At 44.9% G+C, this 20966-nt stretch overlaps 1 protein-coding gene across 8 annotated transcripts in view; it reads right to left on the reverse strand.

Moving 5' to 3' along the window:
• The window catches only part of SULF2 (sulfatase 2), a 106792-nt gene that overhangs the window by 48635 nt on the left and 37191 nt on the right, over positions 1–20966 (reverse strand). For 4 of the 8 annotated variants that reach the window (XM_077253291.1, XM_077253283.1, XM_077253281.1 and 1 more), the window contains exon 2: positions 19800–19863. The exons of the other annotated variants lie outside the window; for them this stretch is intronic. Coding sequence is in view for 2 of the 4 variants with exons in the window: in XM_077253283.1 (XP_077109398.1) it covers positions 19800–19833 (34 nt within the window). In the remaining 2 variants the exon portion in view is untranslated. The remainder of the gene's footprint in view (positions 1–19799; positions 19864–20966) is intronic. 8 annotated transcript variants of the gene reach the window in all.

A 20966-nucleotide genomic window follows, 5' to 3' on the forward strand; every position in this document is an offset into this window, starting at 1 on the left:
TGCAGCTGCTGAGACAGGAGCAGGAACCAGGAAGCAACGCTGGGCACGAGGAGAGGTGAGGAGAGTTTTTTTTTTTTCTGGACTGTGGGGCCATTCTCGGAGGAGGTGAGGGGAGGAAGAGAAGAGATGTGGGCTGTATATAGTTCTCTGTGGGCTGTGCTCTGTGCTGTATACTGCTGTGGGCTGTATATAGTGCTCTGTGGGCTGTGCTCTGTGCTGTATACTGCTGTGGGCTGTATATAGTTCTCTGTGGGCTGTGCTCTGTGCTGTATACTGCTGTGGGCTGTATATAGTTCTCTGGGCTGTGCTCTGTGCTGTATACCACTGTGGGCTGTATATAGTTCTCTGTGGGCTGTGCTCTGTGCTGTATACTGCGCTGTATACTGCTGTGGGCTGTATATAGTTCTCTGGGCTGTGCTCTGTGCTGTATACCACTGTGGGCTGTATATAGTTCTCTGTGGGCTGTGCTCTGTGCTGTATACTGCTGTGGGCTGTATATAGTTATCTGTGGGCTGTGCTCTGTGCTGTATACTGCTGTGGGCTGTATATAGTTCTCTGGGCTGTGCTCTGTGCTGTATACTGCTGTGGGCTGTATATAGTTCTCTGTGGGCTGTGCTCTGTGCTGTATATAGTTATCTGTGGGCTGTGCTCTGTGCTGTTATACCACTGTGGGCTGTATATAGTACTCTGTGGGCTGTGCTCTGTGCTGTATACTACTGTGTGCTATATATAGCTCTCTGTGGGCTGTGCTCTGTGCTGTATACTGCTGTGGGCTGTATATAGCTCTCTGTGGGCTGTGCTCTGTGCTGTATACTACTGTGGGCTGTATATAGTTCTCTGTGGGCTGTGCTCTGTGCTGTATACTACTGTGTGCTCTGTGCTATATATAGTACTCTGTGGGCTGTGCTCTGTGCTGTATACTACTGTGTGCTATATACAGTTCTCTGGGCTGTGCTCTGTGCTATATATAGTACTCTGTGGGCTGTGCTCTGTGCTGTATACTGCTGTGGGCTGTATATAGTTCTCTGTGGGCTGTGCTCTGTGCTGTATACTACTGTGGGCTGTATATAGTTCTCTGTGGGCTGTGCTCTGTGCTGTATACCACTGTGGGCTGTATATAGTACTCTGTGGGCTGTGCTCTGTGCTGTATACTACTGTGTGCTCTGTGCTATATATACCGGTAGCTCTCTGTGGGCTGTGCTCTGTGCTGTATACTGCTGTGGGCTGTATATAGCTCTCTGTGGGCTGTGCTCTGTGCTGTATACTACTGTGGGCTGTATATAGTTCTCTGGGCTGTGCTCTGTGCTGTATACTACTGTGTGCTCTGTGCTATATATAGTACTCTGTGGGCTGTGCTCTGTGCTGTATACTACTGTGTGCTATATATAGTTCTCTGGGCTGTGCTCTGTGCTGTATACTACTGTGGGCTGTATATAGTACTCTGTGGGCTGTGCTCTGTGCTGTATACTGCTGTGGGCTGTATATAGTACTCTGTGGGCTGTGCTCTGTGCTGTATACTGCTGTGGGCTGTATATAGTACTCTGTGGGCTGTGCTCTGTGCTGTATACTACTGTGTGCTCTGTGCTATATATAGCTCTCTGTGGGCTGTGCTCTGTGCTGTATACTGCTGTGGGCTGTATATAGCTCTCTGTGGGCTGTGCTCTGTGCTGTATACTACTGTGGGCTGTATATAGTTCTCTGTGGGCTGTGCTCTGTGCTGTATACTACTGTGTGCTCTGTGCTATATATAGTACTCTGTGGGCTGTGCTCTATGCTGTATACTACTGTGTGCTATATATAGTTCTCTGGGCTGTGCTCTGTGCTGTATACTACTGTGGGCTGTATATAGTACTCTGTGGGCTGTGCTCTGTGCTGTATACTGCTGTGGGCTGTATATAGTACTCTGTGGGCTGTGCTCTGTGCTGTATACTGCTGTGGGCTGTATATAGTACTCTGTGGGCTGTGCTCTGTGCTGTATACTGCTGTGGGCTGTATATAGTACTCTGTGGGCTGTGCTCTGTGCTGTATACTGCTGTGGGCTGTATATAGTACTCTGTGGGCTGTGCTCTGTGCTGTATACTGCTGTGGGCTGTATATAGTACTCTGTGGGCTGTGCTCTGTGCTGTATACTACTGTGTGCTATATATAGTTCTCTGGGCTGTGCTCTGTGCTGTATACTACTGTGGGCTGTATATAGCTCTCTGTGGGCTGTGCTCTGTGCTGTATACTACTGTGGGCTGTATATAGCTCTCTGTGGGCTGTGCTCTGTGCTGTATACTGCTGTGTGCTCTGTGCTATATATAGTACTCTGTGGGCTGTGCTCTGTGCTGTATACTACTGTGTGCTATATATAGTTCTCTGGGCTGTGCTCTGTGCTGTATACTACTGTGGGCTGTATATAGTACTCTCTGGGCTGTGCTGTATATAGTACTCTCTGGGCTGTGCTTTATATAGTACTCTGGGCTGTGCTGTATATAGTACTCTGGGCTGTGCTTTATATAGTTCTCTGTGGGCTGTGCTGTATATAGTTCTCTGTGGGCTGTGCTGTATATAGTTCTCTGTGGGCTGTGCTGTATATATTACTTTGTGGGCTGTGCTGTATATATTACTTTGTGGGCTGTGCTGTATATATTACTCTGTGGGCTGTGCTGTATACTACTGTGTGGACTGTGCTGTATACTTCTACGTGGGCTGTGCTGTATACTACTGTGTGGTCTGTGCTGTATACTACTGTGTGGTCTGTGCTGAATACTGCTGTGTTATCTACTACGCGAGCTGTGCTATAGTATGCAGGCTGTGCTGTATACTATGCGGTTTGTGCTATATAATATGCGGGCTTTGCTATATACTATGGGGAGTATATTATATTCTATGGGGGAGGCCATGTTATGTACTATGTGGCTGTGTTATATACTATTGTGGGGGTATATTATATTCTATGGGGGAGGCTGCGTTATATACTATGGGGGGCTGCATTATATTCTATGGGGGGCTACATTATATATTATGGGGAGGTGGGCTGTATTATATTCTATGGGGGTTACATACTCTGGGGTGGCTGCATTATACTCTGTGGGGTGGCTGCATTATACTCTGGGGTGGCTGCATTATACTCTGGGGTGGCTGCATTATACTCTGGGGTGGCTGCATTATACTGTATCGAGGACTATGGGGAATACGTTATACTATATGAAGAACTATGGGGTGCATTATACTATGGGAAGTGAATTGTACTACATGGATGACTGTGGCGGTGCATTATACTATATGGAGCACTATGAGGATTGTATTATGCTATATGGAGGACTATGAGGATTGTATTATGCTATATGGAGGACTATGAGGAGTGTATTATACTATGTGGAGGACTGAGCAGTGTATTTTAATATATGGAGGACTATAGGGAGTGTATTATACTATATGGAGGACTATGGAGCACATTATAATATATGGAGGACTATGGGGTGTATTTTACTAAACAATTAAAAGGCTGCATATTCGGATTGTTTTTGCTGGAACTAAAAGCCTTGTTGTCAGCAGCACATTGCCAGTGTAAACTGTAGATGTGCTGCTGAAAACATGATACTGTATGGTGATCTGTTAGTGATCTATTAGTGATCGTTCTGTCTCATCATTATTCCTCAGCTGGTGGAAAGAGGCCGGGAAACAAGCGTTGAACAACTTCAGTATTGTCGATCAAACTTGTTTAGCGGCCTGAACTCAGCGCACGTAAATACAACAGAAAGGCTTCTGTGTGATGTGCAATATGTTAGCATTTGGGGACCCATTTTAAACTTTGCCTAGGGCCCCACTTTGCCTAAAACCGGCCCTGCCTACAAGTGTACAAAGGTATTATACAGTCACCATGTGACAAGTGGGCCTGTGTAACTTCAAATGCCAGGGCTGAATTTTAGTCCCAGTCCGGCCCTGTGTGGGGGTGCTTTGCTGGTGACACTGTTGGGGATTTATTCAAAATTGAAGGCATACTGAACCAGCATGGCTACCACAGCACCTTGCACAGTCATGCTATTCCATTCGGTTTGCGTTTAGTTGGACCATCATTTATTTTTCAACAGGACAATGACCCCAAACACACCTCCAGGCTGCGTAAGGGCTATTTGACCAAGAAGGAGAGTGATGGGGTGCTACGCCAGATGACCTGGCCTCCACAGTCACCAGACCTGAACCCAATCGAGATGGTTTGGGGTGAGCTGGACCGCAGAGTGAAGGCAAAAGGGCCAACAAGTGCTAAGCATCTCTGGGAACTTCTTCAAGATTGTTGAAAGACCATTTCCTGTGACAACCTCTTGAAGCTCATCAAGAGAATGCCAAGAGTGTGCAAAGCAGTCATCAAAGCAAAAGGTGGCTACTTTGAAGAACCTAGAATATAAGACATATTTTCAGTTGTTTCACACTTTTTTGTTAAGTATATAATTCCACATGTGTTAACTCATAGCTTTGATGCCTTCAGTGTGAATTTACAATTTTCATAGTCATGAAAATACAGAAAAATCTCTAAATGAGAAGGTGTATACATACAGGATAAAACAGATACTGAGAACTACCCCCAGTATACTGGACAGGAGGAGTGGTACTGTACAGTGTGTATATATAGGATAATACAGATAATGAGAATTACACCCAGTATACAGGACAGGAGAAGTGGTACTGTGCAGTGTATATATACAGGATAATACAGATTCTGAGAATTACCCCCAGTATACAGGACAGGAGAAGTGGTACTGTACAGTGTATATATACAGGATAATACAGATACTGAGAATTACACCCAGTATACAGGACAGGAGAAGTGGTACTGTGCAGTGTATATATACAGGATAATACAGATTCTGAGAATGACACCCAGTATACAGGACAGGAGAAGTGGTACTGTGCAGTGTATATATACAGGATAATACAGGTACTGAGAATTACACCCAGTATACAGGACAGGAGAAGTGGTACTGTGCAGTGTATACATACAGGATAATACAGATAATGAGAATGACACCCAGTATACAGGACAGGAGAAGTGGTACTGTGCAGTGTATATATACAGGATAATACAGATAATGAGAATTACACCCAGTATACAGGACAGGAGAAGTGGTACTGTGCAGTGTATATATACAGGATAATACAGATACTGAGAATTACACCCAGTATACAGGACAGGAGAAGTGGTACCGTGCAGTGTGTATATACAGGATAATACAGATACTGAGAATTACACCCAGTATACAGGACAGGAGAAGTGGTACTGTGCAGTGTATATACAGGATAATACAGATACTGAGAATTACACCCAGTATACAGGACAGGAGAAGTGGTACTGTACAGTGTATATACAGGATAATACAGATACTGAGAATTACACCCAGTATACAGGACAGGAGAAGTGGTACTGTGCAGTGTATATACAGGATAATACAGATACTGAGAATGACACCCAGTATACAGGACAGGAGAAGTGGTACTGTGCAGTGTATATATACAGGATAATACAGATACTGAGAATGACACCCAGTATACAGGACAGGAGAAGTGGTACTGTACAGCGTATATATACAGGACAATACAGATTCTGAGAATTACCCCCAGCATATAGGACAGGAGAAGTGGTACTGTGCAGTGTATATACAGGATAATACAGATACTGAGAATTACACCCAGTATACAGGACAGGAGAAGTGGTACTGTGCAGTGTATATATACAGGACAATACAGATTCTGAGAATTACCCCCAGCATATAGGACAGGAGAAGTGGTACTGTGCAGTGTATATATACAGGATAATACAGATAATGAGAATGACACCCAGTATACAGGACAGGAGAAGTGGTACTGTACAGTGTATATACAGGATAATACAGATTCTGAGAATTACACCCAGTATACAGGACAGGAGAAGTGGTACTGTGCAGTGTATATATACAGGATAATACAGATACTGAGAATTACCCCCAGTATATAGGACAGGAGAAGTGGTACTGTGCAGTGTATATATACAGGATAATACAGATACTGAGAATTACACCCAGTATACAGGACAGGAGAAGTGGTACTGTGCAGTGTATATATACAGGATAATACAGATACTGAGAATTACCCCCAGTATATAGGACAGGAGAAGTGGTACTGTGCAGTGTATATATACAGGATAATACAGATACTGAGAATTACCCCCAGTATACAGGACAGGAGAAGTGGTACTGTGCAGTGTATATATACAGGATAATACAGATACTGAGAATTACCCCCAGTATATAGGACAGGAGAAGTGGTACTGTGCAGTGTGTATATACAGGATAATACAGATACTGAGAATCACCCAGTATATAGGACAGGAGAAGTGGTACTGTGCAGTGTATATATACAGGATAATACAGATACTGAGAATTACACCCAGTATACAGAACAGGAGAAGTGGTACTGTGCAGTGTATATATACAGGTTAATACAGATACTGATAATTACTGCTAGTATACGAGACAGGAGAAGTGGTACTGTGCAGTGTATATATACAGGATAATACAGACACTGAGAATTACACCCAGTATACAGGACAGGAGAAGTGGTACTGTGCAGTGTATATATACAGGATAATACAGATACTGAGAATTACACCCAGTATACAGGACAGGAGAAGTGGTACTGTGCAGTGTATATATACAGGATAATACAGATACTGATAATTACTGCTAGTATACGAGACAGGAGAAGTGGTACCATGCAGTTTCCATATATGCAGCATAAGGTAATTGGTACTGTGTAAAATATATATAAAAATTAGATACTGAAAATTATTTTCTCTATGCTTTGTTTTGATGTGACTGCACTGACATTCTACTCATGAATCAGGAGGCTCAGGATGAGAACAGTTGTAAATATGTCTTTCGTGCTGGTCAGTATTACTTCTCTTTAACATGATGTGATATCTGGATGTAACAAAAGACTCCAAAATTTTGTATTAGGAGCCTCCAAGCAATGAATCGTTCTTGCCCATCATCTTGGCACCATGTGGACTTGGCAGGGAACTCAGATTGTGCCAAGCAATAAACATTTTTGACAAAGTTCCATGGAGCCGGATTCTGCCAAGAAGGAGCCAGAGATATGGCGGGAATGTGGCTGTGAAATAAAGAGAAGAGGGAGGGGGCAAAAAGGCAGCCATGGAGAAAGAACACCTGACTGCATACAAGTCCACTGGACCACCCTTAGTTACTCAAGGAGGCTGAGATCTCCATCTCAAAAAAAGGGGTTAAAGGAGGCAGAGTAACTCTTTATACACCAAGTCCAGGACTGCTGTAATTATTAAGATGAGGGGCTCCACAAGCATGCCGCACAATTTGCATAATATAAAAAAGTCTGAAAAAAGTCCCAGTGTTATCCAAAAGGTTCTGGTCTGGTTCTGCAGAGAATAGGGCCACTGCCTGATTACACTTTGTTATATGGAGAACTGTGGTCACTAAGACTGCTCATCCTCTGTGACCCCACAAGTATTGATCAGCGATGCTCGCTGACTGCAGGGATGAGCCACTTACTGGCATCTGTCAGTCACCCTGCACCGATCCTACGCCCAGGACAATGCAGAAGCACCAACATCGATCACACCGTGTCTAATGGACTCCATGTTTATTTAATGGACAACGAGGTCACATGTATATTCTCTATATATATTGTACTTTGGTAATGAGCACCGACAGACCATTCATAGGGAAACCAGCTGAGGCCGCAGTCACTTCCCGCACATTCCTCAGACATGACTATCCCATTAAGAAGTGGAAAAGAAGGAATTATATTGTCATTTTTCCTACTGTTTTTTCTGGATGGAAACCACCTTCCTTTTTGCATCTAATTGTAATGACAGCAGCACAGTGGCTCAGTGGTTAGCACTGTAGACTTCCAATGCTGGCTTTCCGGCGAACACACATATATATATGATTGAGCAGGTCCTGGGTACAGGTGCTGGTGCAGCAAGAAAAAAGCCTAGGAGACGGCCACAGATAAGGGAAATTATTTGATACATTTACAGCAGAAAATGTAACAAGGATGTTTTCAGGTTTTCTTTCTACCTTCACTACTTATCATTTTCTCTCTGATTACAGACCTCGGGGATTGAGACGGAGAGGACAAATATTCAAGGGGAAAACTAAAAGCAGATTATATAAAACAAAAAACTTTGCACAATTGAAACTTTGCGCTGAGAGAACAAGACTCGGAGGAATCACGAAAGGATGACATTATAGGATAAGATACAGGCGGCAGCAGGGGAAGACATCAAGAATGGCAGAGAGAAGACAGGGAATAATGCGGGGAACACAACTGCACATAGGCACACTGCTCTCCCTGCAGGTCATCCACTAGAGATCCCAGAGAACAGTGCAGGATCTAGAGAGCCGGAGACAAGTCAGCAGCGGAGTACCTCTATACAAGGAAGAAACATAGCGAATAATGACCACAACATAGCATAGGCACACTGCTCTCCCTGCTGGTGATCCACTAGAGATCCCAGAGAACAGTGCAGGATCTAGAGAGCCGGAGACACAAGACAGCAACGGAGTACCTCTATACAAGGAAGAAACATAGCGAATAATGACCACAACATAGCATAGGCACACTGCTCTCCCTGCAGGTCATCCACTAGAGATCCCAGAGAACAGTGCAGGATCTAGAGAGCCGGAGACAAGTCAGCAGCGGAGTACCTCTATACAAGGAAGAAACATAGCAAATAATGACCACTACATAGCATAGGCACACTCCTCGCCCTGCTGGTGATCCACTAGAGCTCAGAGAGAACAGTGCAGGATCTAGAGAGCCAGAGACACAAGTCAGCAGCGGAGTACCTCTATACAAGGAAGAAACATAGCGAATAATGACCACATCATAGCATAGGCACACTCCTCGCCCTGCAGGTCATCCACTAGAGATCCCAGAGAACAGTGCAGGATCTAGAGAGCCGGAGACACAAGACAGCAACGGAGTACCTCTATACAAGGAAGAAACATAGCGAATAATGACCACAACATAGCATAGGCACACTGCTCTCCCTGCTGGTGATCCACTAGAGATCCCAGAGAACAGTGCAGGATCTAGAGAGCCGGAGACACAAGACAGCAACGGAGTACCTCTATACAAGGAAGAAACATAGCGAATAATGACCACAACATAGCATAGGCACACTGCTCTCCCTGCAGGTCATCCACTAGAGATCCCAGAGAACAGTGCAGGATCTAGAGAGCCGGAGACAAGTCAGCAGCGGAGTACCTCTATACAAGGAAGAAACATAGCAAATAATGACCACTACATAGCATAGGCACACTCCTCGCCCTGCTGGTGATCCACTAGAGCTCAGAGAGAACAGTGCAGGATCTAGAGAGCCAGAGACACAAGTCAGCAGCGGAGTACCTCTATACAAGGAAGAAACATAGCGAATAATGACCACATCATAGCATAGGCACACTCCTCGCCCTGCAGGTCATCCACTAGAGATCCCAGAGAACAGTGCAGGATCTAGAGAGCCGGAGACACAAGACAGCAACGGAGTACCTCTATACAAGGAAGAAACATAGCGAATAATGACCACAACATAGCATAGGCACACTGCTCTCCCTGCAGGTCATCCACTAGAGATCCGAGAGAACAGTGCAGGATCTAGAGAGCCGGAGACACAAGTCAGCAGCGGAGTACCTCTATACAAGGAAGAAACATAGCGAATAATGACCACAACATAGCATAGGCACACTGCTCTCCCTGCAGGTCATCCACTAGAGATCCCAGAGAACAGTGCAGGATCTAGAGAGCCGGAGACAAGTCAGCAGCGGAGTACCTCTATACAAGGAAGAAACATAGCGAATAATGACCACAACATAGCATAGGCACACTCCTCGCCCTGCTGGTCATCCACTAGAGATCCCAGAGAACAGTGCAGGATCTAGAGAGCCGGAGACACAAGACAGCAACGGAGTACCTCTATACAAGGAAGAAACATAGCGAATAATGACCACAACATAGCATAGGCACACTGCTCTCCCTGCAGGTCATCCACTAGAGATCCGAGAGAACAGTGCAGGATCTAGAGAGCCGGAGACACAAGTCAGCAGCGGAGTACCTCTATACAAGGAAGAAACATAGCGAATAATGACCACAACATAGCATAGGCACACTGCTCTCCCTGCTGGTGATCCACTAGAGATCCCAGAGAACAGTGCAGGATCTAGAGAGCCGGAGACAAGTCAGCAGCGGAGTACCTCTATACAAGGAAGAAACATAGCGAATAATGACCACAACATAGCATAGGCACACTCCTCGCCCTGCTGGTGATCCACTAGAGATCCCAGAGAACAGTGCAGGATCTAGAGCAGGGGTTGGGAATCTTCTTTCTGCCAAGGACCATTTGGATATTTATACCATCCTTCGGGGGCCGTACAACCTCCGCCCACAAAGTACATCCTGACTCTGGCACTGGTGTCAGGACGTAATCTTTTATTGCATGCCCTTCAGTGTTCAGTAGTGAACACTGCGTATGTGTGCTATTAGAGGAAGAAGAAATTAATGAGCTGGTTGTAATCAAAATACAGCTCCCTGCCAAAGAATGTGATCCCTGAGAATCTGCTCAGGGGCCTGATAAAATGTCATCGAGGGCCGTAAATGGCCCTGGGGCCTGAGGTTCACCACCCCTGATCTAGAGAGATGGAGACACAAGTCTGCAGCGGAGTTCCTCTATACAAGGGAAACATAGTGAATAATGACCACAACATAGCATAGGCACACTCCTCTCCCGGCAGGTCATTCACTATAGGCCCAAGAGAACAGTGCAGGATGAGGAGAGACTGGGAAACAGAGTAGCGGACTACATAAATACAGGGAGAATATTGGGAATGAAGAAAAAATAAATAAAAAATAAAATCGGGAATAATGCCACAAACACAACTGCACATAGGCACACTCCTTTCCCTGCAGGTCATTCACTATAGAGCCGGGAGGACAGTGCAGGATCTAGAGTGACGGAGACACACGTCAGCAGCGGAGTACCTCAATACAAGGGAAACTGTGAATAATGACTAACATAATATAGTATAGGCACACTCCTCTCCCTGTAGGTCACCCGTGGTAAATCCGAGAGAACAATGCCGGATCTGGAGAAATGGAGACACCTGGAACAATTAAGTACATTAATATAGCGAGAACACAAGGAATAATGGTGGTAAAAGCAGTGCATAAGCACACTCCAATCCTTGCAGGTCTCTTCTTAAACGAATCCTGGCGATACAATTGTACTATTAGCCGAGTCAGAGGGACTGATAGATCAGAGCCGTAACTGTGGAACTCAGCAGTAGCACAGCCGCATCCCCTCCTCCCATAAAACAACGTCCAGGGTGGTCATCAAATGTGAAGGCTTAGTCCTGCAACTACTGCTTATAGTCCATGAGCCGGGCCAGATATCGGTACCACCCGGAGTGACTAATTTTCTTTGGTATTTTTAGGTAGATGCATGTCTGTAGTTTATTTTTTGATATGATAGCCCTTACATATACGTAGCTTATTAACCCCTTCAGCCCTAGGCCTATTTGTACCCAAGTGCCTAAGCCAATCTGACCTGTGCCACTTCATGGGCTAATAACTTTGGAACGCTTTCACCTATCCAAGCCATTCTGAGATTGTTTTCTCGTGACATATTGTACTTCACGTCAGTGCTAAATGGGAGTCAATATATTTTACCTTTCTATATAAAAAAATGCTAAATATTCGGAAATTTTGGAAAAATCGGCAATTTTTTAACTTTGAAATTCTCTGCTTTTTACAAAAATACTGATACCCCCCATAATAGTTATTAATTTACACTCCCCACATGTTTACTTCATATTGGCATCATTTTGAAAATGAAACCTTATTGTTTTACGACGTAATAGGGCTTATAGTTTTATGCGCAATTTTTCACATTTACAGCAAAACCCACTTTTCAAAGGACCAAGTCACTTCTGAAGTCACTTTAAGGGGCTTACATAACAGAAACCACCCATAAATTACCCCATTTTGCAAACTACACCCCTCAAGCTGTTCAAAACTCATTTTTAAAAACTGTTAACCCTTTAGGTGTTCCACAGGAATTTTAGCAGAATGAAGGCGAAATTTCAAAATTTCATTTTTTTTCCAGATATTACATTGTAATCCAATTTTACCTGCAACCTAGCAAGGGTTAACGGCAAACCCAAACTTGGTTACCCTAATTCTGCAGTTTATAGAAACACCCCACATGTACTCGTAAACTAAAGTATGGGCACACAGCACAGCTCAACACGGAAGGAGCGCTATGTGGTTTTTGGGTGGCGGATTCACTGGAAGAAATCTAGGGGGCCATGTCACATTTGAAGGCTGCCTGAGGTACCCCCACAGTGGAAACCCCAAAAAGTGACCCTATTTTGGAAACTACACCCCCAAGGAATCTTTTAGGGGGTATAGTGACCACTTTGACCCAACCAGTGTTTCACAGTAGTTGGAAACACTTGGTTGAGAAAATGGAAAAAGTGCATTTTTTACATGAAGGTGTCATTTTAGGCTCATTTTTTTATTTTTAAGAGGTGTACCAGCAAAAAATGCACCCCACTATTTGTTCACCAATCTCTCCCGAACACAACAACACCCGATATGTTGTCGTACACTGCAGTATTGGGGAACGGCAGGCCTCGGAAGGGAAGGAGCGCCAAATGACTTTTGGAGTGCAAATTTTACTGGAAGAAATCTAGGGGGCTATGTCACATTTGAAGACACCCTGAGGTGCCCCAACACACGCACACACACTGACACATACACGTTCTGTGCTGAACAGGACTCTCCGGTCTTCTCTGCAGAGCTCCTATCTCCCTCTGTAGAGGCTGACACCTATTTCAGGATGCAGGCCTTAGAGATCTGTGTGTTGAATCCGGTGTAATCGCTGAAGGATCAGTGTCTGGAGTGATGGACGGCCGGAGGTACAACAGAGCAGTGAGACTACACAAGCTGGTCTATGAAGCACTTATGAGGCTTGCATGGAAAAACTTCCTTCCATGGCTAGAAGAAAACCATGCAAGGGACCTTCACCATCTGGATGAAACACTGAAGAACATCACAAACTTTCGCATCAGTGTGTCGCAGGGATCCTTCGAAAAGCTCTTGGATAATGAATCTTGCACACTTACCCTGAAGCTCTTTCAAGTTTATCTTGAGACCCTCAGAAATGAACAACTCTCAGCATTCTGGATGTCATACTTGGACATGGTCGAGACCATGCTGGCCCTGGTTCGAGCTTCAAGAGAAGGCAACTGGATGCTTCACCTAGGAGCAATCCGACAGATGATACCATGGTGTTTTGCCTATGACAAGGTCAACTATGCCCGATACCTAACCTATTACTATGCCACAATGTCTCGGCTGCCCATAGAACACCCAGAGGTCCATGAATACTTCATGCAAGGTGGCTTTTCGGTCCAGATCGGTAGCAAGAATCCTTTTGGACGAATTCCTGTGGACCAGACCATTGAAGAGACAATCAACAAAGACACCCAGACACCAGGGGGCACAAAAGGCTTCAGCCTCAAAGTTGGAGCTGTTTCCAGGTTCTACCTGACATCAGAGTACCGCAGTATGTACTTGAGGCAGCTGAGGGCCCTGGTAGGCCAACAATATACTGACTTCAGCCATTCAGACCTACAGGTGTCTAGGATTAGAAGAGATGAAGCCGATGTCCAATCTTTCGTTCAACTGCTGGAGACAGGTTGGGTGAACCCCTTCAACAAAGAGCATAATGGTGAACTTATCAGTTTGTCAACAGCGACTGTAGCACCACCAGATGTAGCCAAAGACCTTCAAGGGGCATACAGTATAGGAGAGGATGCATATCAAACATTCAAGGATGAGCGTTTGGGTACCGATAAGCCAACTACATTGTTTCATGACAAGATGACGAAGAACAAACTTAAAACGTTCTCTAACATCCAAATGAAGACACGCAGACAAGGTCTTGGCAAGGAGGTAATTTTGAAGGCTGACAGAAACCTATTTGGCCAGATGATACTTGTAGCTGAGAACAGAAAGCTACAAATGAGTGATGTCTTGACTCATCCCCTGGGTCCATTGCCATGGGCACTTGCCAATGGTGATGGGTCTATCCGCAAGACCAACAAGGCTGCCCTCGCAAGGGAGTTGGAGAGGAATGCTCGTCCTGCAGAAGTGATCCCCGAGCCCTCTGCAACCATCATTGATGGGATGAGCCTGGTTCAGAAACTGAAGGGAAACAATGCAACATTTGGCCAGCTAGCAGGCACAGCAATGAGTCGCGCTATCCATGAGGGTGCTAAGAGCAAGCGCATTGATATTGTCTTTGACATCTACAAGGAGACATCCATCAAAGATACAGAAAGAGTCAACAGATATGAAGGCACAGGGATCCATTTCAAGAACATTCAACATGGGCACAACATCCAGCAGTGGAAAAAGCTTCTAAGTAGTTCCTCCAACAAGGCAAGTCTCATAAAGTTTCTGGTAGAAGAATGGAAGGCGAAACACCACAGGGAGAAGCTTGAGGAGAAGGAGCTGTATGTCACATGTGAGCAGCTCTGCTTTAAGATCACCAAAGAACAGTGGGAAGAGGCTGCTGACCTTAAGTCAAATCAAGAAGAAGCAGACACACGCCTCCTTCTCCATGCTCTTCATGCAGCAGAATCTGGTTACAAGTCGGTCATCATCACTTCGGAGGATACTGATGTCATGGTCCTGTGTCTGGGCATGTGCCACAAAATCCCATCCCACCTGTTCCAGAAATGCGGTACACAGAACCGGACAAGATTCCTGGATATCACCACTCTGAGCCGAACATTGGGAGGCAGCGTATGTGATTCATTGATTGGTATGCATGCATTTACAGGCTGTGACACCGTCAGTGCATTCGCTGGCCGTGGGAAGATGACGACACTCAAGCAGTTGAAGATGAACAAGACATACCAGGATGCCTTTCAGGAAGTTGGTCGTTCATGGGAAGTGTCTACCGAACTTTTTGAGAAGTTACAGGAAATCACCTGCCACATGTACCTGCCAACTACCCAAACAACTGAGGTAAACAGGCTCCGTTATCAGCTGTTCTGTGCCAGACGTGGAGTGGTAGAGTCAAGTCAACTCCCTCCTTGCCAGGACTGCCTTTTCATGCATGCACTGCGTGCAAACTACCAGGCTGCGATCTGGAGGAGAAGTCTGCAGAGCCAGCCATGGGTTGCAAACCCAACAGACTGCGGTTGGATGATAGATAACGACGGAAAGCTTGTTGTCAAGTGGATGCAAGGGGCACCAGCACCAGAAGCTATTATACAGCTACTGTCCTGCAAGTGTGTGCGGTCATGTGAACTTCCTCAGTGTACTTGCCTCAGCAATGGCCTGAAGTGCACAGACATGTGCAGATTACAGACATGCCAGAACAAGGGTACTGAAGACGAGCCAGTAGAACAACAGTCAGATTCAGAGTCCGATGTTGAAGATATTATGGAGTAACATATATATATATATATATATATATATATATATATATATATATATATATATATATATATATATATATATATATATATATATATATATATATATATATATGCACATGACATGTTCAGTGTGTATTTACATAACTTGGATTAAATTTTGTTACAAATACTACATCTAGTCACTCCGGGTGGTACCGATATCGTCATATTTGGTTCTTGGCTCATGCTAAAATTCCTGTGGAACACCTAAAGGGTTAACAGTTTTTAAAAATGAGTTTTGAACAGCTTGAGGGGTGTAGTTTGCAAAATGGGGTAATTTATGGGTGGTTTCTGTTATGTAAGCCCCTTAAAGTGACTTCAGAAGTGACTTGGTCCTTTGAAAAGTGGGTTTTGCTGTAAATGTGAAAAATTGCGCATAAAACTATAAGCCCTATTACGTCGTAAAACAATAAGGTTTCATTTTCAAAATGATGCCAATATGAAGTAAACATGTGGGGAGTGTAAATTAATAACTATTATGGGGGGTATCAGTATTTTTGTAAAAAGCAGAGAATTTCAAAGTTAAAAAATTGCCGATTTTTCCAAAATTTCCGAATATTTAGCATTTTTTTATATAGAAAGGTAAAATATATTGACTCCCATTTAGCACTGACGTGAAGTACAATATGTCACGAGAAAACAATCTCAGAATGGCTTGGATAGGTGAAAGCGTTCCAAAGTTATTAGCCCATGAAGTGGCACAGGTCAGATTGGCTTAGGCACTTGGGTACAAATAGGCCTAGGGCTGAAGGGGTTAATAAGCTACGTATATGTAAGGGCTATCATATCAAAAAATAAACTACAGACATGCATCTACCTAAAAATACCAAAGAGAATTAGTCACTCCGCTTGGTACCGATATCGTCAAATTTGGTTCTTGGCTCATGGACTATTATGCACACTGGGATCAAGCCAGATTAACCCTTCATACTGGGTTAGCCATTAGTGGATGGTAGAGATTACCCTCTTCAGCCATTGATGTCCTATGGGACTACGCCGGACACTGGGGAGAATAAGTTAATGCCCCCCTTTAACATCAAGGCATTTCTCTTTAACCCCCTCTGCGAGTTTAAAGTTAATCCTTTTTTTAGCCTGGAATTCCCCTTTAGTACAGGAAACTATCGCCTGCCAAGGCCACGGAGTTAAAGGGCATTGAGGAAGAAATCTTTGCAGCTTTGTAATTCCTCCATGGTAATGGCCATGGGGGGGCAGTGAGCGCACGGTCGCGGTTTACTCGCTGCTTATGCCCCATTAATAATGCATCATTAGGCCTTCTTAGGTTATTCTAATTGCCTTAATGTGTGAAATTTACACCCAGCCTGGTGCCAGCAGTGCTAATGACCCCCAGCCTGGACTCCCTGTGTGCTGCCTGCATCACATCCAGAAGAGGGGATTCACCCGGCTTTCCCAGAACCCTGAATACAAGAGGTGGTCATTCAGAAATCGGAGAGCAGTAGTGGAAGCCATATTGGTTGTAAGGGTTTACTATGGAGCGCGATGCCATTAGCAGATGAATGGCCTACAACCTAGATGTAGGCCATATATAGGTGATGCTTAGACTGGCGGGATATGCCTGGTGGCGCAGTGTCCTTATAGCGGTACCTTCCCTTTAACAGCAAAATTCCAGCCGGATCCAGTCCTCAGAAAGAAAGATAAAACCGAAGGATCTTTAAGGAGCACTTGAGTTAATTCCGTGCCCCCCTTCCTCCCGGCATCGGCTGACATTAACTACATGACATAACATTGATTATGAGGTTTTATTACAAGGAACGTGCACCCCCCTCGCTCTCCCGCCGCCCTTGAAACGTCTCGTAATGAAAACCAACCCCGGGCAGAGCGAGCCAGCGAGAGCCCAGCGTTCCTGAATTACCAATAACTTGTGGCCTCCATCTCTATCAAAGAGCGGAAAGCTGATCCCCCGGCGGCGGCCCTCACTGCGGCTCCGGCAGAACACAAGACGCTTTGTTGCAGCTCGCTTCCTTATGATGCGGAGACAATTTCCTCTTTTTTTTTTTTCTTCCTTTCATGAGGATTCTCGAGGAAGAAATCCAGATAAAAAAACTGCGAAAACCAAAACGGAAAATGCGCAAATGTTCACGGAAATGACTAAGAACGTCAACCGCGCTTAACCCCCACAACACTGATAAGACCCCTCATTTCCCCCAAAGTATCATCTTCAGAGCTGCCTTTATAAAAGTTTTACAACCTTAGGCGTCACATGACTAGGTGCGCATACGCAGGAAACGGAAAGCGACAAAGGGGCGGGGCTTGACAACAATTTCCTGGTTTGTGGGAAAATCAGTGTCAAGGATAAGCCGACAAACTGCAGCACAGGTAATGGAGACGCGTAGATGGGCGAGAGACCAGGTTTTATTTTTACCTCAAGTTTCCCTTTAATTTACATTCATCAGGTCACCCACCAGTACAACCTGTGGGTAGGATGACGGTGGGTGTGAATTGTATAACAGCCCTCATACAACCTAAACCACGTATTTGGCAGCTCAGGTGACACAGACTTGGATAATCCCCTCATTTCTGCTCAAGTGCCCAGTCAAGGAGAAGGAGCGGGGGGGATGGGAGAGATTTCCTGCAGCCATTAACCTATGCTGTGAATCTGTGACCCTGGCGGGATAATCCGATGGCGCTGTAAGTGATGGCGGATAACGCAGCACTGCACAGACGGTAACAGCGTACATCTGTCACTTATACTAATACTTCTCAGCTTCTACACAAGTGTGACCACAACAGGCACACACCATGTCTCCGTGCCACGTACTGGAGTGTAACCATTCAGGACGCAGTACCACTTACAACCTAATAAACTGGGGGTGGCACTGTAGAGCTCTGCCCCTTCATTAATGGGAGCCATAAAACACCAAGTCATGTGAACCACCATAATAAGGTATGCAAATTGCCTCTTCAGAGAAAAAGAGGACTTAACTCTATAGCGCTACCTATTGGAAGTAGCGATCCTACAAGTCACAATCAACCCTCTAACGAGTCGTGCAATATGACTTAGGATAAAAGCCAAATCAGTATCTCAATTCGCAGACACGGTGTTTCGGGCTGTTGGCCCTCGTCAGTGCGAAGCATGAGAACTAATGTGGCTAGGTGAGAGGCTCTGGACTGGGGTCTAAGGGGTAAGAGGGTAGAAATCAAGTGGACGTTTATCACCTAACAGTAGATTATTATACAGAGTTCTCTATACTTACAGGGGGTATTCCCATTTCCAAAATCATATCCCATTATTAAGTAGATGTAATAATAATATTTGCAAATACCTCCAATTAGAAATGTAGTATAGTTATTCTGATAAGCTATGTCACTTACCCCATGTGCACAAATAACTGTCACTATATCAGTGGTCGTAACTATGGATAGCTAAGCTACTGCAATGCCCTGCACATGGGGCAAGCATCATAGCAAATCAGAAGAACTACACTGCACTTCTAATTGGAGGCATTTATTACTTTTATTATTATTACACCTACTACATGTTGGGATGGGATCTTGGAGATGGGAATACCCCTTTATGGTTCTCTTTTTTGTTTCGATCAGTTTGATAATCGTTAAGGCTGACATCCCTATACCGACAATTGCTCATAAACTAAAGCAGGAAAGGATCCATCTCCGGAAACCCATAAATCTACTGCCCATCATCATCCACATTGCTAACAGCTGGAGGGCGAGGGAGAAAAGGGGACAAGACATGAAGAATAAGCATGCATGACTATCTAGTTGCTGCTTTTCCTCTATGGTTTCAGCCATTTTCGGCAGGGTATGTGACTTCTGTCGGACAGATGAATAACATTTACAGTGTCTCGGTAAATCAGCCATTCCACGAGGGTGTGGGTGATTTATAGGGATTAGACAAAAAAACCAAGGCTGCTGGCTTTCAGACACAGCACCACCCATATGCGTAGGTTGTCCATGGTACTGCTGCTCAGCTCCATCCACTTTACAGTGCTCAGTTGCAATACGAGACACAACCTTTAATCAAGGGTGGCGCTATTTTTGGAAAAAAAAAGCCATGTTTTTATAATCCCAGACAATCAGTATTGATAGTGAAGAGCCATCTTGACATCTGCAGTCGGGGATTAGTCTGCACAGCCCACTACACATTATAGTCATTCTCTCCTGCCATAAGCCTATAGCCACCCTTAGGATGGCGTTCTAACCTACGAAACAAGGGGCTCCTCATATAATGATACAGAATGGTTATTGGCCCCTTCAAGATTAGTAATAAAATCCACTCACCGCTGTCAGCGGCAGCTCGTGGAGTCGGCTGCATTGACCGCGACGTCACATAAAATCTCCGATTCTGAAAAACACAGAGGAAGTCACATCATAAATATTTACTTCTTCCAAGATCACAAATGGCGAATACGATAGATGGACGATCCATCATGAAGGATCTAAGAAGTCACCAGGATCTGTGACCGTTCCATTCGTCGGCTGATGTCCCTATAGCCACCGTTACATCGGCTATGCCACAGCTTTCCGCGCCCACTGAAAGGCAATTCTCTCTAATACAGTGGTACATCAGAAGAGCCCAGACAGTTCGGAGTTAATGCGTGCGCTTTCACGCTGCCGCTCACTCCGATTTATTCTGCTCTGCTTTATGTGACCTGGCAGCGATGCGGATAAATCACGGATAACGCTCGGCGCTGCCGCCTGACCCGTGTTTACTGCTCGCTGCAGAGTCTTAATTACAATCCGCAGGAAGCCGACAAGAGCGGCATAATAATAATAACGAGGCGTCAGCGGAGAGAGGACATTAGCGCTAATACAAATGAGCTTCATTACAAATAGGGGAGAGAACAGGAGCGCCCGGGGCCATCGTCTGCACCGCCGCCACGTGGAGTTTAATTAGCGGGAAATCAAATGCTCCATTTCTGCCACCAGCACAACTGTCAGGACGATAAAGGGCTAGGAGGGAGGAAGGTTCGAGGTGGAACACGGCGGACTATCACTTAAAGAGCGTTTCACGGTAATAGTCAGCTCCCCAACTGCTGGCAGAAAACGTCATGTAGGCCCAAAACGTCTGACAAGCGATAAAACGCAGCGATTTCATCCTAATGGCGTATTTATCTTAGTACCTGTTCCGTTGCAGTGTCCCCATGACAACCCTTCCAGTCTTGTTATTAACCAATGTATGGATTAAATCATCATGCCTACCTAGTATGATGGTATTCACATGTGTGGATACTGATGTGGATGGGTATTTTGACCAAAAGAAGATCACCATGAAAAGTCTGAATTGCTATGGGGGGGGGGGTCTAAAATTGTTGATGATGAAGGGACTCTATCTCCGGAAAATGACTGACCAAGGTCAGAGAGCAAAGCTCAGGAAGAGATGTCATGGGGACACGGATAAAGAAGATCCGGACACAAATTGAATAATTTTGGGTTCCCGGCTACAAA

The sequence above is a fragment of the Ranitomeya variabilis genome, chromosome 4 (genome assembly GCF_051348905.1).
Source record: "Ranitomeya variabilis isolate aRanVar5 chromosome 4, aRanVar5.hap1, whole genome shotgun sequence".
Lineage (NCBI taxonomy): Eukaryota > Metazoa > Chordata > Amphibia > Anura > Dendrobatidae > Ranitomeya > Ranitomeya variabilis.